Source organism: Schistocerca gregaria, chromosome 1, assembly GCF_023897955.1.
Source record: "Schistocerca gregaria isolate iqSchGreg1 chromosome 1, iqSchGreg1.2, whole genome shotgun sequence".
NCBI classification, from domain to species: Eukaryota; Metazoa; Arthropoda; class Insecta; order Orthoptera; family Acrididae; genus Schistocerca; species Schistocerca gregaria.
This window is the reverse complement of record NC_064920.1, coordinates 1,160,355,114-1,160,373,408: the sequence shown is the minus strand read 5'-3', so window position 1 is coordinate 1,160,373,408 and position 18,295 is coordinate 1,160,355,114. Positions and strand designations below refer to the sequence as shown.

At 41.5% G+C, this 18,295-nt stretch overlaps 1 protein-coding gene across 3 annotated transcripts in view; it reads right to left on the bottom strand.

The window, feature by feature from the left end:
• LOC126284113 (angiomotin-like protein 2) overlaps positions 1–18,295 on the bottom strand; it is a 143,350-nt gene that overhangs the window by 76,147 nt on the left and 48,908 nt on the right. For all 3 annotated transcript variants that reach the window (XM_049982800.1, XM_049982792.1, XM_049982780.1), the window contains exons 3-5: positions 17,614–17,830; positions 13,873–14,095; positions 6,765–7,096 (exon numbers count right to left, since the gene is read on the bottom strand). In XM_049982800.1, the coding sequence (XP_049838757.1) occupies positions 6,765–7,096; positions 13,873–14,095; positions 17,614–17,830 (772 nt within the window). The remainder of the gene's footprint in view (positions 1–6,764; positions 7,097–13,872; positions 14,096–17,613; positions 17,831–18,295) is intronic.

The window sequence follows — 18,295 nt, the reverse complement described above, 5'->3', positions numbered from 1 at the left end:
TACCAACATTATCTTATACTCGTTTGACCAGACATCCTTATCTTCTTTCCATTTCACTATGCTGACACCCAAAATATCTAGACTGAGCCTTAGCGTTTCCTTTTCCAGATTTTCTAGCTTCCATAATATATTAAAGTTCTCCTGTTGGGGAAATCTGAATGGATGACTAGTCTGGAATTGTTTGACAATGGAGAGCACATGACATTTTCAATTACAGGTCCTGTGGACATACATTATCTATCTTGAATGCATTCGTTTCCATTGCCTTCTGCATCCTCATGCTGCTGATCATTACTGCTTGTTCCACCTTTCGGGGCAGTTTTCCACCCCAAGGACAAGAGAGTTCCCTCAACATCTACCCACTCCTCCACACACTTTGCAAGACTGTTGGCAGGATGGGGGTGACTCCTTATGCTGGAAGTCTTCGGCTGCCATTGTGGATGACTTTCATTCAAAATTTAGGCAGTGGCAGGATCCGAACCTGGGACTGAGGATGTTTTGATTATTAATTAAACACGCTACCCCTAGACCATGATATCAAACCCCTATGCCACTCTAAATACCAACCCCTTGTCACAGGGATCAGATCCCAGAGGAACAACCTAGTGCACAACCTGCCCAATCCACCCACACAGCACTTCTTATATTGTGCCATCACAGGCTTATCCTACCCAATCAGAAACTGGGCTACCTCTGCAATCAGCCATGTCACATACCAGCTCTGCTACAACCAATGCACAGCTTTTATACTGGTATGAAACCGGAATGAATGGCCACTGCCAAACTGTGGCCAAGAGCACAGTAGACCACCCCGTGGCACAACATGGAGCTGAACGTAACATGCTCGATTTCAATGGTTGCTTCACAATCTGGACCATCTGCGTCCTCCACTTGTAGCAAAAAAAAGCACTGTATCCTTGTATGAGAGAGAGAGGCGAACGAGTGTGCCAGAAATTGCCCATTTTACTACTACTACTACTAGCACCATGTCATCATAATGTACCTGTGCTTAGCGCACAAAGTATTGCGCCATAATCTAAGAGTGAAATTAAAAATAAAAATAATTTTACCAAACTTTGTCAATGTATGATTCAGTATATTAATGTTAACACTGTGAAGTTTCAGAATGATCTAATGAATATGTTTCGCAAAATATTATTTTAAGAATAAAATAAGGGGTGCTAAATAATGAAGCTAGAAAGCTAAATACGTTCAGGATTTGAAAATGTATGTCACAATCCCAAGCTAAAAGTTTCAACTTGAACGGAGCAACATTTTAGTGAAAAAAATCGGCATTTTTACAAAAATTTGAAGGCACTAAATATGAGAATCAGAAAGACAAAAATTCACATGTAGCCTCAGTTTTATGTAAAAACATTAAGTATGTGACTCCATTACACTACCTCTATTAGTTTTCAAGTTATTCATTAAAAACTAAATTTGGAACAAAAACATCCCTATTCATATCAGATTAAATATCATTTGCATTTGTTAATAGGAAGTTTTAATTACAGCACTTGATTGTGTTCATAAAATAACACAGCTGTGCCAAGTTCAAGACTTCATGGTAAATAACAATCACTACCAGGAATCTTAAAGAGGCAGTTCAGAGGTCACTTTCTACGGTCGGATCCGTTCTCAAAATTCTAGTCAGAGATGTTTAAATGCAGTCGAGCTAAAACTTTTTCAGTAACTAAAGCAAAATTAACTTAAGAAGACTGAATTGTTAAATGGCAGAGATATTAATTAATATATGCCTGAGAAAGGGGCTATTTAGATGCTGCTATCTGTACCTAGAGCGGTTGATATCAGATGTTCCATTTGGCAGTCTGCTGCACCCATATATAAATACAGCCACAGTGTCAGTAAGGGGAGACACTTCATACCAAACTATCAATCATCTGCATCAGTCAAACGCTGGCGTACACTGTGCCTCGGATGACATCATATCTAGGAAGTGAACTTGCGAGCACTGTACACCGTCCTATGGAAGTAACTGTTTGTGTGCCACCCACAATGTTGACAAAACCATATGGCAAGTGGTAAGATTATTTACCACTTTTAAGGCAGACATTTAATTCTGATAATTAAAAATCAGGGCGATAAACCATTTTACTTGGAACTTGCCACAGAGGTCACCTCTGAATTGCTAATAGCACTGTTTCCGATATGGACATTATTATTATTATTATTATTATTATTATTATTATATTATTATTATCATCTTTCCTTTCTCAGACGTTTTGTTTGGTTAAAAATGGAAATGACGCGGACCTTGATCAAGCATGACTTCCTTTCAACTGTACGGTATATGTTACATTGCATCATCATCATCACAGTGTGGGAAAAAGGAACCCCTAAATCTTTCTGTTTGAGCTCTGATTTCTCTTATTTTATTATGGTGATCATTTCTCCCTACAAAGGTGGGTGTCAACAAAATATTTACGCATTCGGAAGAGAAAGTTGGTGATGAAAATTTCGCAAACAAAACTGCCTTTGTTTCAGTGACTGCCACACCAACTCGCATCTCATATCAGTGACACTCTCACCCCTATTGCGCGGTAATACGAAACAAGCTGCCCTACTTTGTACTTTTTCGATGTCCTCCATCAATCCCACCTGGTAAGGATCCCATACTGTGCAGCAATATTCCTGCAGAGGACGGACAAGTGTAATGTAGGCTGTCTCTTTAGTAGGTTTGTCACATCATCTAAGTATTCTGCCAACAAAGCACAGTCTTTGTTTCGCCTTCCCCACAATGTTATCTATGTGGTCTTTCCAATTTAAGTTCCTCATAATTGTAATACCTAGGTATTTAGTCGAATTGACTGCCCTTAGATTTGTGTGATTTATCATATACTCAAAATTTATCAGATTTCTTTTAGTACCCATGTGGATGACCTCGCACCTTTCTTTGTTTAGTGCCAATTACCACTTTTCGCACCATACAGAAATTTTCTCTAGAACATTTTTTAATTGGAATTGATCGTCTGATGGTTTTACTAGACGGTAAATTACAGCATCATCTGCAAACAATCTAAGGGGGCTGCTTAGATTATCACCTAGATCATTTATGTAAATCAGGAACAGCAGAGGGCCTATGACACTACCTTGTGGAACGCCAGATATCACTTCCGTTCTACTTGAAGATTTACCGTCCGTTACTACGAACTGTGATCTCTCTGAGAGGAAATCACTAATCCAGTCACACAACTGAGACAATATTCCATATGCAATGCAATTTGATTAACAGTCACTTGTGAGGAATGGTATCAAAAGCATTCTGGAAATTTAGGAATATGGAATTAATCTGAGATCAGTTGTTGACAGCACTCAATACTTCATGGGAATAAAGAGCTAGCTGTGTTGCACAAGAATGATATTTTCTGAATCCGTGTTGGTTATGTGTCAAAGAGTGTGATTCATAGTGTTCGAGTACAGTATATGCTCCAAAATCCGACTGAAAATTGAGGTCAGTTATATGGGTCTGTAAATCAATGGGTTACTCCATTTCCCTTCTTGAATATTGGTGTGACCTGTGCTACTTTCCAGTCTCTAGGAGCAGACTGTTCATCAAGTGTACAGTTGTACATGATTGCTAAGAAAGGTGCTATTGTGTCTGCATACTCTGAGAGGAACCTGACTGGTATACCATCTGGACCGGAAGACTTGCCTTTCGTAAGTGATTTGAGTTGTTTCGCAACACCTAGATATCTACTTTTATGTCACTCATGCCTACAGCTGTTCTGATTTCGAATTCTGGAATATTTACTTAATCTTCGTTCATAAAGGAATGATGGAAAACTGTATTTAGTAACTCCGCTTTAGTGGCACCATCATCGGTAACATTTCCATTGCTATCTCACAGTGACGGTATTGACACTTTTTGTCACTGGTGTACTTTACATACGACCAGAATCTCTGTGGGTTTTCTACCATATTTTGAGACAATATTTTATTGTGGAAACTATTAAAAGCATCTCGCTTTGACGTCCGTGCTAAATTTCAAGCTTCCGTGAAACTTAGCCAATCTTGGGGATTTTGCGTTGTTTTGAATTTGGCATGCTTTTTTCGTTGCTTCTCTAACAGTGTTCTGACGTGTTTTGTCTACCACGGTGGATCAGTCCCGTCTCTTATTAACTTATGCAGTATGCATCTATCTATTGCTGTCGATACTGTATCTTTGAATTTGAGCCATATCTGGTCTATACTTACATAATTAGCTAGGAAGGAATGGAGACTCTCTCTTAAAAAGGCATCAAGCAAATTTTTATCTGCTGTTTTAAATAGATATATTTTGCATTTATTTTTAGTGGTTTTCGTTGATATGGTTTGGAGCCTCGCTACAATGACCTTGTGTTCACTAATCCATGTATCCATCATGACTATTAGCTCAAGATTATTAGTGGCTAAGAGGTCAAGTGTGTTTTCACAACCATTTACAATTTGTGTGGGCTCATGAACTAATTGTTCAAAGTAATTCTCAGAGAAAGAAAAATTTAGTACAATTTTGGAAGATGTTTTTGTCTACCACCAGCTTTGAACATGTATTTTCGCCAACAAATTGAGGATAGATTGAAGCCTCCACCAATTACAACTTTGAGTGGGATACTTATTACATGAGGTTCAAGTTTTCGTTGAAGCGTTCAGCTATTATATCATCTGAGCTAGGGGGGTCAGCAGAAGGAGCCAATTATTATTTTGGTACGGCTGTTGAGTATAACCTCTACCCATAGTAATTCGCTCGAACTATCTATTTCAACTTCACTACAAGATAAACTAAATCCAACAGACACAAACACACCACCACCTACTTTATTTAATATACCCTTTCGGAACATGGTTTGCGTCTCTCTATAAATTTCAGCAGAATTTATCTCCAGCTTTAGCCAGCTTTCTGTTCCTATAACAATTTCAGCTTCAGTGCTTCCTGTCAGCGCTTGAAGTTCTGGTACTTTTCCAACGCAGCTATGACAATTTACAACTACAATACCGACTGTTGCTTGGGCAATTCTCATCATTTCTTTGCCCTGTACCGTTTGAGACTGGAGCCTTTTTTGATCTTTCCCAAGACTCTCTAACCTAAAAAACTGCCCAGTCCATGCGACACAGCCCCTGCTACTCGTGTAGGTGCCTTCTGTGTGTAGTGGACATCTGACCTATTTAGCGGAAACTTTCGTTCCTGATCCCGCTGAGTAAACAGCACGTAGGAACATTTTCTTTCAGAGAATACAAAGGGTAACGTGGACTTGTAGGCTGGAAATTATAGTCAGTATGTTCTCCATCACTTTCTGGCTGACCGCAAAAATAGTTATCAGGCTCTTGTAAATGGCAAAGCTATTTATTAATTTACCTGGCACCCCACTCCCTCCATCAGTTTATCTGAATTCCGCAGATGCAAGTTACCTTACAATACATTCTCAGCTCCCGAAATCATTCCAGCCTCAACCTATGATAACTTACTGTCCTTGCACCCCTCACCCAACAGTTTACAACCCCCCTGTCCTATCACCTCCTCCCAGTTCACATCCCCTCACCTTAACAGTGCACCGCTCTCTGCCACTGCAGTCGCTGTTCTTTTCCCTTTCAGTGCTCCTCTCCTCTCCCGCCCCCTATTTACCCCACAGCCTCCAACACTGTGCCTGGCAGCACTGTCCTGCTGCACACTCTGCCAGTCAACACTCCTGTCTTCCCACACCTGTATACCCTGCTAATTCTCCCCCTTTCACTTCCCATTCCGGATTGCTGATTTGTTCACGGTCAGAGTTGTATTCTGGCCACAGTGACTGGAGACAGTGCTAATGTCTGCATCAGATGTGCCTGCTTGTGTGAATGTGTGTGTGTTTGCTTTCCTGAAGAAGGCTTTGGCCGAAAGCTCAATGTGTGACAGTATTTTCATTGTGCCTGTCTGCAAATCAATGTGCAATCTTTATGGTGAGTAGCAATTATCCTTTTTACAATATTGTCAATGCCAAATATATTTTGTTGTGACAGGAGTACTATCTTCATGCTACAAATGTTTAGAAACAAAGATTCCAAGACTTACCAAGCGGGAAAGCGCCGGCAGACAGGCACATGAACAAAACACACAAACACACACACAGAATTACGAGCTTTCGCAACTGGCAGTTGCTTCGTCAGGAAGGAAGGAAGGAAGGAGAGGGAAAAATGAAAGGATGTGGGTTTTTCATTTTTCCCTCTCCTTCCTTCCTTCCTGACGAAGCAACTGCCAGTTGCGAAAGCTCGTAATTCTGTGTGTGTGTTTGTGTGTTTTGTTCATGTGCCTGTCTGCCGGCGCTTTCCCGCTTGGTAAGTCTTGGAATCTTTGTTTTTAATATATTTTTCCCATGTGGAAGTTTCTTTCTGTTTTATCTACAAATGTTTAGTGTATATTTAACATTTCTTGTCATGAACCTCTTATTTTTGGGGAATACTACATAAGATTTCTGGGCTTCAATAAATCAACTACAAGTCTAGAAATGACAGTTCCTTTGCAATTTTTCATGCAGAGATTGAAAGGTTTATGAAAAGTTGAGTGTAAAACTGTAGCACAGATCAACATAGAAACTATTCAATCACAATCTCCAAATCTCCCCCCCCCCCCCCCCCCCCCCCGACACACACACACACACACACACACACACACACACACACACACACACACACACACACACACACACACGTTTATAAATAATATTGAATTCCAACAGAATAGTTATGCCCAAAAGCAGATTTTTAAATCAGTAATATATGCGATGGCTTACCTGGGACTCCCAATTTTGCTGGCACCAATGCGAGAAAGATCTGGCTGGGATCTTGAGAGGTTGATCTTATCAGCAAGGGTTCCTGTGGGACCAGCACCAGTTCCTCTTAATCTATATGACACAGGGGAGTCAAGCCATTTTGGATATTCTGGTGGAGGTCGTTGTGTAAGTTCTCTGCCTGCAGATAATCGTTCTGGTCTGTCACAAGAATCCCCTCTTTTACTTTCTTCCTCCTCTTCCTCGTCATCACCTGCAGCAGATTCTCTAATTCCACTACTTCCCTCTGTGCCACATGGAACAACCTTCACTTCTTTTGCAAGGTGTTTTAAAACCTGTGGTAGATAAGACATATAAATATACATTAAAACAAATAGTGAGGGGAAGGGCCAGTTAAACTACAGGTAATTTAGAAAATCTGCTTTATTTTATTTTTAATTACTGATACACCTCACCTCAAAACTCTTATTGTATCCATAAATTACCACACATCTAGAAACACAAAACTTCAAATGTACCCACTAACAGTACCACACATATTATGAATTTGAAGGAGTTCATGAATCGCTTCAGATCAAAATCTAGACCAATCCCTTTTACTGTCCCTACTAACTGATAGTAAAGATACCAAGGAATGGCATAAGTAAAGACAATCCTTCATCAACAAGGTGAAATGTTGAGCAGCAAATAAGCACTTACACATGAAGTTGATCATTGTAGCCCATCTTCTGAATAAGTATTCTTCAGAGCAATATACACAAATGCATGCATATTTTAATAGTGAAATACACTGGTAAATCTTGTTAAATGTATATATCCCACGCAATGTTACCTCTAAATGGAAAGTGGTTGTATTTAAATGCAAACAACAGTTTGTATTTCATCTAGGATTTTCCATTAACATATTAAGGCCTTGCTATTAAATATCCTAAAAAGAAATTATTCAGTCAAATTTTTACATGTTACAGTTACTTCCTCTGAATTTAGAAAGTCAGTCTTACGTCAAACAGACAGGAGAAATGTATCAGACAGCAAGCTGCAACTGATGTAGTGTCACGCAGAATGGCAATACCAAAATGAAACTACTGTTAAAGGAAATGTCTACAAAATTTATATTTACTAGGCAGCAACTGAAACACATACAAGCAGAGGTTCCTGTAAATGCTAGGTTACAGAATTAGAGATGCTTTAACCATGTATAATAGAGGTACACGACATAAAAAAAAAGCCTTAGTAAAGCCTACAGCAGTGACAAGACACGCATCTGCTTGCTCGTTGTGTGTTAATAATAATCCTGAAATGTAAAAATGGATGAATGAGAATTTTACACATGATTTGTTTGCAAGTAGGGCTTAGATAACATTCTGTCATTCACCACTGCTAATAATGGACACACAATTTTACACTTAATATAGATTACGGATATTTTGTGGTGTTTACTGCTAATAATAGTCACATTCACCCATATACTAAAACTAACTGATGCTGATAAAAAGAACAGATGGAGATGAGGAGCATTTCTCTACAATCAGCCATGAAAGAAAAAGTTTATATTCTTTAAGCACCACAGCTTAGAGTGTCACTTGCACCCTTGGACTCATTGGACAAATGTGAGACACACAAGGTGTATTAGATGGGAATGGAAGCTTTCTTAGAAAATTTAACTAATGTAATCTTCCTAGATTATCAGCCGAATTGTGGCACTGTGTTGTCATAATGTTCGTCGAGTTTCGTGTTTGCTACGCTCAATGCAGACTCTTCTGTTGAGGGCACAACATATGTACCAATCACATGTCTCCAGAAGAGATCACACTGTCATTGAGGGAGGGGACAGTGGGGGGTTCTGTGGTGGAGTACATGGAACAATCCCATGCAGTGCTGTCCCAGATGAAAAGATCTTCATGTACTCATACTTCCACTGCCTCTTTGTTGACCAAATCTCAGAACCTGTTGCCATGGCACAGAACCTTTTTTTATGCTCAAGTAGCCCTCTGTCACCTGTGGTGGCCAACATGTACATGTAAGAATTTGAGGAGAAAGTGTTAGAATCAGCAGCACTAAAGCCAACAGTCTTTTACTGATATGTTGACAACTCATTCGCCATTCGGCCTCACGGGGAAGAGAAGCTCCAACTGTTCTTACAACATCTGAACTCTATCCACCCCCAAATTCAGTTCACCTTGGAGGTGGAGGAAGACAGGCAGCTACCATTCTTGGATGTTCAGGTACGAAAAAAGCCTGATGGAACACTGAGACACAGCGTCTACCGGAAGACAACCCACACGGATCTGTAACTTCAAGCCTCCAGCTGTCATCACCCGTCACAAAGGAAGGAGTACTAAATACTTTGGTACTCTGAGATTGCAGCCCGTTCCACCCGTCCACCGCAGACGAGCCACTAAGAGGAGCAGAAAAGAAGACGGGGTGGGATAGAGTACACTCTGCACTACGGGAACACCTCTCGTGTCGACAGCACTGGGACTACAACCCGGAGCCTCCACATGCAGCCTCTTGCTGCCCGCAACACCCACGCGCCGCCGAAGTACGAAGTAAGGACATTCCTTCGCTATGTCACAGCATGCGGCGCTGCGCTAGCAAGACTATGTTGCCCAGAGCTGGTGTCATTGCTACGAGTCGGCGACGACTCGGGAAGGTCATTGATATCACCAAGCTCAGCCAGCCTTTGTTACGCGGGCCACATTGTACTTGGCAGAAATAAAGATGTTATGAATTAATAATGTTTCTTTAGTGTTTCTGACGTGACCACAGTCATTTCCTAGCATCCTGGCAACTGGAGGTCACCGCTCGGCCATCCAGTCCACCTTAGGCGACCGGGACTACTGGGGCACCTACAGTATTACACACTGAGGTAACGAGCAAAAGGAATGTCAAGCAGCACAAACAGTGGATGACAAATGTAAGCAGTATTTTAAACACTCACAGTTTTGTATGTAGGATGGGTTGTTATGCAGAGAAACCAAGTTGGGACCACATGTAGTGGTAGGGTCTTACCACATGGTAGAGACTATGTCACCAGTAAATGTCAACATTCAACTGCTGACGAGAAAGATAACTGTGCTTGTAGGTGGGTGAAAGATTTTCAAGGAAGTGCAGAAGTTATTCCGCGGATAGAAGATGAGGACCAGAAAGGGTATTGGAAGAAGAAAGGTATTGAAAGATAAACAAGAACTTGTGAATGAAACAATGACAAGGAACTCTTATGGATTAAGCTCTAAGAGATAGTCTTTCCTTTTTTAGGTTAAGTATAGAATTATGTAATCACTGTAAGCAGCTGCGGAGCAGCAATGAATTTAAGGGGAGGAAAGTAACAGATATTCCTGCTGGTAGGTGAAGTTCAGAGAAGCATGTACTGAGTAACTCAGAACTACTTCAACAACAACTGACTAGAGAAGTAATGTGGTATCCCAGAGCTGCAGAAGAGACAGTTAGTCATCTAAACCAAAGTAAAAGTCTTCAATAGGGAAGTAGTAATCACAAAATAGTTGCAGTGTGTAGAAGATAGAAGAAAAGGTAGAAAAGGTAGGTGTGTGTGTGTGTGTGTGTGTGTGTGTGTGTGTGTGTGTGTGTGTGTGTGTGTGTGTGTGCGCGCCCAATAGCGAGGCCATTAGCACCCTTACACTGATCAATACAAACAAATGCGGGGAGAAACTAAAATAAATGTACATTCACGCATACAAAATGAGCTCAAAGTCACTATCTCACATGCCCTGAAACCAGTGAGTAGCTATACACGAAATTAAAACACAGAAAACAAAACACAAAAGAGCTACAAGAAAAGCACAGAGAACTGTGACTGGCTGACCACTTGCAAAAAACCTGGGTGAGCCAGCCACTCTGTTGACACTCCATAAAATCTTGTTAAAATGTTGGGCAATTCACAAAACTTTAAAACTTGAACCACATTCATTTGAACATTGCTTAAAATAGATGGCAGATCTAACAGTAGATCCGCAGCAGCCTGCTGGTTGCAAAATCAACATAAATGTGGCACATAGTGATCTGCACACCACAAGCAATAAACACTGGACGGTCCTCTCGTCAGAGTAAGAATCCAATTATCTTGAGGCTGGGGCCTATGCAAAGACACGAAGACTTCGCCATGGCCGGAAGGAAATATGCCACAAGCGAGTTGTGGACTTTATTACACGGAGCTTGTTGTTTGTCACTTCAAGCCACTTCTCTTCCCAATGATGCAGGACTTTGTAGCTAAACAGCAAGATGGTAGTGTGCAGGGGGATGGTACACTGAAATAACTTAGGGTCACGACAAACCTCCTTGGCCTCTCAATCTGCCCTTTCTTTCCCCGCAATTCCCATGTGCCCTGTACCCACCAGAAAGCAGCAGATGGAAAGTAACAACTACAGGAGGCTATGCAGCAGGCTGTAAGAGGTCAGCTGGGTATAAAATTGTTGTTGCCAGAGCAATATTTAGAGGGCCTATGGAAAGTACAGAAGGAATTACTGCCAGAGCTGAGGATGGTTTTAGAATCCAAGCACAAGAACTTACCCTTTTATTTCAAGATATACACAATATCGGTGAGAACTGATGGAGCAAAAGTTTACATTTCTGTTTCTATACCAGTAACAGGGAAACAAGCACAGTACGAGTGCTACATAGTTCATGCATATCGTGTCAAGTGAGGGATATTGAGAAAATTTGTAAGAGGAAAAAAATGCAGTGACTGCTATTAACTGTAAAAGACAATGGGAGATATGTAGAAAAGGAACACACGAAGTTACAAGAATGCCACTGAGGGGAAATCACAGTCAGTCCGAACATGGTAATAACAGATGGGCAGGATTCCTGTGCAGTGAAATTGCTAATGGGAAAAAAGGAAGTAATAAAATGGAATAAAGAACTGATCGAGCCAAAAGTGTACTATCAGCATGTTGAGGTGCACTGGTTGTACTCTACCTTTGACAAGATGGTAGTGATGGCTAGTTGTTCTGAGAAGGGAAAGCTTACATCAGCAAACTGTCTAGAATTAAACTGGAGTGGTTTGTTATTAAATGGAATAGTGTGCGAGATAATGGGGGCTACTTTCGGTCTGCCTGCCACGTTTTCCGGGATAACTCACCGGAATATTTTGCAGCTCCGTTTGTATTGGCCAGAGGAACCATGGAAGTGCTACCCTCCTTAAATCTAACCAGCTTCAATCAAACTCGAGTTGGAATTAATGCAGTTTATAAACACACTTTTGAACCCACAGGGGAAACTAATCTACCTGGAAACCCTATTGCAGCAAGTAAATTCAAATTGGGAAAATCAGTAGTGGAAAGAGACAACACTGGCTATTGTCTTACCAATTACTGAAGCGGCATTTTTTATGATAAGTGCAGTCCCTGTTCTGGAATGTAGAAGACGAAGCACACGATTTGAGCTCAGACCCAGCCATTGCTCAAATTCCAGTGGATTGGATACCCCGAGCATAAATGCAGTAGAAGGAAGCTGAATGCACAAAGGGGTAGTATTAGAAATAACTGATTCATTTTTAGCTTATAAGTTGGGAATAGAGTGTTCGAAGTTATTGTGCTAGAAGTGTAGTAATAAATTAAGGTCCGTGGTGTTTGACTTAAGGGACAGGGCAAGGGCTCCCCATGGAATGTGTAAGGGCTAAGGAAAACAATTGTAGAACAATTCTTAAGAGGCAAAACAGGACCAGTTGCCAAGAAGTGTAGTGTAAAGGATAATCTAGTTTAAAAACAAAGATTCCAAGACTTACCAAGTGGGAAAGCGCCGGTAGACAGGCACAATAAACACACACACACACACACACACACACACACACACACACACACACACAAAATTTCGAGCTTTCGCAAGCGGCGGTTGCTTCGTCAGGAAAGAGGGAAGGAGAAGGATGTCGGTTTTAGGGAGAGGGTAAGGAGTCATTCCAATCCCGGGAGCAGAAAGACTTACCTTACACACACACACACACACACACACACACACACACACACACACACATATATATCCATACATATACAGACACAAGCAGACATCATGGATAATCTAGTTTGGTTGACCTGAGAAATTGGGTCTTGATAAAAGGAGAGCAATGTAGCATACTGACCATGTTCGGTCAACAAATACATCAGAGAGGAAGCGAGCTGCAACAGGGCCGGCCAAAGGTGGGCCAGAGTGTTACACATTGCCAAGCGCAACACAGCCACCTGGCATTGTGAAGGGGAGCCGGCTGGGAGCGGTACAGCAACAGCCGACACTGCAATATGCTAGTTGAAAGAAGGAAGCCTTTTCTCACTTGCACCACAGAAGTGTTTAGAGTCCGTGTCTTAAGCCTAAATGAACACAGTCTGGAGTATATAAGTACTCTTCCATTCATGTACTAGATCATTCTCATCTCAGTATCACAGCCTACACCATGAGGCTACGACACCTGGAGCAACATCCTGGAATGCAGTACAGTGTCCGCTGTTCAACCACGAGGCAGGGCAGCCTGCCCTGTGTCACGGGGAAGCCATCTGCTTGCTGGAAGAAGTTCATGGCAATCGTCAGCTAAGCAGATGCAATTGTCATCACAGTAGCAGCTGGAGACCTTGCTGACAGTAGCATCGGAGTAATATCAAGGTAGCCACTGCTCTTGGTACTATCAGCAAAGCTGGACCTCTATTGTTATGCACAAGAGGCAACTGGATGCCTCCACCAAGGTGTTTCTACAAAAGTATGCCATTTCATGGTAATATATTATTGTACTTGGAATTTTGTTCTTCCATGTGAACTACTTTGAGTGTTAATGCACATACAGATTGTTCCCACTTCTTCCATGCTTTGGTGGTTCTTATTGGCACACCATTACATGGTGATCCAGTCCACAATATTGGGTGAAACAATTCACACATCTGAGAAAACGATGCTCACAACAGTAGTATGTTTCTTTTTACTTATTTGTTTGCAGCTACAGCTATTATTTTATTAGCATGAACATTATAATGCACCATGTAATTTTTGTCATTTTCCTTAACCTCGAAGCATTTGTTCCAAATCAATTTACAGCCTGGAACACAGAAACTGGTTCAAGAATTTGTTGCAGTTCTACCATAAAAAAGATAATTCATAATTATTACAGTACCTGTGATTGACTCAAGTAATCATCAGGAATATCAGTTATCTCACGAACACTGGGATCATAGATGCGACCTTCTTTGTTGCTGCCCAATGAGAGTGAAGGAGATGGAGAATGGGAATGAGATCCCATTTTCTTGTTTGTTTCCACAGTTGGTGATGCACTGTAGGAATGAGATGACAAGTAGTTCTGACCATTTCCATCTTGCATATCTCGAATACCCGATAACCTGCAACAATTCCCTACTATCAGAGAAAGCATCATGATCCACGGGTAATATGGCTGTTTTCAACCATAACTGTTTTGATAAAATTAGTACATAAAATGTGATTGATACTACATCACATGTTCTTACTTACCTTTTTATTTTATTAAGGTGTTGCACTTCATGGCATTAGTTTTGCGATTAATCATTCAGCAGTACATAAACAATATTCAAAGAATATGCACTGTTTGAATTTTCTTAGTAATAATGAGAGTGTACCTGTACTGACGAATTCATGTAGCGAGGGAGGGAGGGAGGGAGGGAGGAATTCATGTAGCGAGGGAGGGAGGGAGGGAGGGAGGGAGGGAGGAATTCATGTAGCGAGGGAGGGAGGGAGGGAGGGAGGGAGGGAGGAATTCATGTAGCGAGGGAGGGAGGGAGGGAGGGAGGGAGGGAGGGAGGGAGGGAGGAATTCATGGAGCGAGGGAGGGAGGAATTCATGGAGCGAGGGAGGGAGGAATTCATGGAGCGAGGGAGGGAGGGAGGGAGGGAGGGAGGGAGGGAGGAATTCATGGAGGGAGGGAGGGAGGGAGGAATTCATGGAGGGAGGGATGGAGGGAGGGAGGAATTCATGGAGGGAGGGATGGAGGGAGGGAGGAATTCATGGAGGGAGGGAGGGAGGGAGGGAGGGAGGGAGGAATTCATGGAGGGAGGGAGGGAGGGAGGGAGGAATTCATGGAGGGATGGAGGGAGGGAGGAATTCATGGAGGGATGGAGGGAGGGAGGGAGGGAGGAATTCATGGAGCAAGGGTGGGAGGGAGGGAGGGATTCATGGAGGGAGGGAGGGAGGGAGGGAAGGAGGGAGGGAGGGAGGGAGGAAGGGAGGGAGAGAGGGAGGGAGGGAGGGAGGGAGGGATTCATGGAGCAAGGGTGGGAGGGAGGGAGGGATTCATGGAGCAAGGGTGGGAGGAATTCATGGAGCAAGGGAGGGAGGAATTCATGGAGCGAGGGAGAGAGGAATTCATGGAGCGAGGGAGAGAGGAATTCATGGAGCGAGGGAGAGAGGAATTCATGGAGCGAGGGAGAGAGGAATTCATGGAGCGAGGGAGAGAGGAATTCATGGAGCGAGGGAGGGTGGGAGGGGGAGGGAGGGGGAGGGGTGGGGGAGGGGGAGGGAGGGAGGGGGAGGGAGGGAGGGGGAGGGAGGGAGGGGGAGGGAGGAGGAGGGAGGGGGGAGGAATTCATGGAGGCAGGCAGGGAGGAATTCATGGAGGCAGGCAGGGAGGAATTCATGGAGGCAGGCAGGGAGGAATTCATGGAGGCAGGCAGGGAGGAATTCATGGAGGCAGGCAGGGAGGAATTCATGGAGGGTGGGAGGGAGGAAGGGAGGGAGGAATTCATGGAGGCAGGCAGGGAGGCAGGGAATTTCCTATCATGGAAGTTGTGTGTGTGTGTGTGTGTGTGTGTGTGTGTGTGTGTGTGTGTGTGTGTGTGTGTAGTCTCACGTATGATTCCCCTTCCATTCGATGTCATATGCATATTTTTCTGTCTCCTCTAATATACCTATTTATCAGTATTTATCTAGCAAGCATAACTAGGCCGGATCTTATTTCACAGTGCCCTGCTTTCTGATGGGTTTTAGAATGACATATTTGTTAGACTTCTCAAATCTATAACAATCATTGTACCAATGGGAACAGGTATTGGAATTCCGGACTGATCTATATAACATTTATGCTAATGACTGCACATAGTTTCATGCATATCTGACTTGGCTCACCTCTCACATACTAATTTTCCATAAACAGTTGGCAGTGACAAAAAACATTTAAATATTTATATTTTTTAACAGCTTAATTAATTTTCAAGTATAAATCGTGAGTATGCCAGCCATTACTGAGCTTCAGAAGGCAAAATGTGCAGTACTGCCATCAGATCCACATAAAAGTAAGGTGCTTTCTTGTTTTCAGAACTAATAGGTTGGCAAAGGTTAAAAAGAGAGGCAGGTCATTCAAGCTGGAGTTTGAATGACCAATAAGTGGGTGTCACTGCATCCTGAGGTTTGAGTGGCCTGCCTTACCTTTTAATGTTCCCCAACCTACCTCACTCTTCTCCTCAAAAAAAAGGAACTATTAGTTCTGAATGTTAGGAAGTGTCTCACTTTTACTTTTATGTTGGTGTATCTGCGATACTACACATTTACCCTCCAGAAGGTTAAGTATTAGTCAAGAATTCTGTTTCATCATTGGCTTTCGCTACTGAATTTTCCTTTCTTACTATTAAATCTATAGCCTATATGTTCTTAGATATTTTGTTCTTTTTTTTGTAGGTGGTGATATCATTACTTCTCTCTCTCTCTCTCTCTCTCTCTCTCTCTCTCTCACACACACACACACACACACACACACACACACACACACACAAGCTTTGACAAATCTGATTCATTTTTATACTAAACAATATTTGTTAAAACGAGTGCTATGCCATCACTGCACCAAACACAGTCTGTTGAATATGAGCCAACATGAACTGGGAAGTTCTCTATGATTGTGTTTATACTTGTTTTCGAGATACAAATCAAGAACTGAAAACAGTTTTCAGCTTTGTGCCTATCTAATATGTACAACAAAACTGATCACATTTGTATGAGCTTAAAAAACTACTCCACTGCCTGTCTGATAGCATGGTTGGAACATCAATTAGTGTGAAAGTTCTCAGAAATACGATTCAGCAAATCACAACATTAATTGCTACATTTGTAAATAAATGAAATGCTGTTCTGTGCCCAAGGAATCCAGAGGGCAATAGTTGTTCCAATAGTATTTTCATGATGGATGCTGAGTAGAAAAAGGTATTGAATGAGATGCAATATGTTACAGCTAAAAGTAACAGTGGTGATATGAGTATTTGAGTAATGATGAAAGAATAATGCATAGACACATTGACAGTTCTTACACTAAATCCTTTTGTTTTACAACCATTTTCAGTTTTCCACATCATCTTCAGATTGATGACAACTGTAGTAGTAGTAGTAGTAGTAGTTATAGGAGGAAGAGTAGAGGTGGATTATTTTGTAACATTATAATGACAGGGAAACAATAATTATTACTACGCCCAAGTGCACTAAGATGAGGTACCTGTTTGTATGGCCTATTTTAGTTCACTTAGGTAATAGACTGTAACCATGGAAGATTAAGGGATTTGGTGAATAACAGCTTAGCCACAGCCTGTATGGTGTTTCCAGGGTGACTTTCTCATTCTGCTATAATGTAATCCACAATTTTTGACTGACTAAAATAGTGTACCAGCCCAATTTCCAAATCCAGACCTGTATCTTTCATTAGTAATATGTTTATCACTATGATACAAAATAAAGGACTTATTCTGCAAACAACTCTTAGGTTGTGGCTATTCAGCTAGGTATACAGGATAGGCTGTATGAAGTATAGTTAGCTGGATAGTAGGAGAAAGATAATGAAGTATTGAAGGGTTACAGAGAGAGTAATAAACATGCATAAGGAAATAATCCAAAGTTCTATTACCGGCCAGTCCAGCTCTCATCGCCAGCTCCATGGATGATGAGAGTATTATAGGAAGACGACGATACATCTAAACTGCTTCTGTTTGAGCTAAGATTCTCCTGCCCTTGTGGCTCTTGTCGTGCTGTGTGCTTGATTACATATCTTTCTTCATGGCTTAGGTTCTCATTAGATGTAGAAACATCTGTCTCACTTCCACTGAGGCTTTGTGGGAAAGTTCCTGCAATTATGTTGAATTCATCATGATACTAATCACCGAAGTAATTAATCTTATTATTCCATATGCATTTTAAAAAATAAAATAATTTTCAATCGCCTATTCATCAACACAGTAAATGACTTTTCCACATTCTTCACAAATTATGTACACTGTGTCTAGAAAAGCCAGTCCTCATTCAGATGTACAGAAGAAAGGAACATTTTTCGGCACAATTATAAGTAAGTGGAATATGATACAGAAAATTAAGTACACAGAACCATGTCATGGTTTTACACACAGAGTATTATTAATGCTGTAACACTACACCATATTCCGTCCAAAGTAATCCGATCATCCTTGTTATTGTCTCATACTGTTATAAGTCTCATACTGCCTCTGAGTTGTTATGGCAACAACTGAATGAAAACAATTCAGTGAATTGTTTGAAAACAATCACCTCATTTGGTTATATTTTTAGTTATTGGT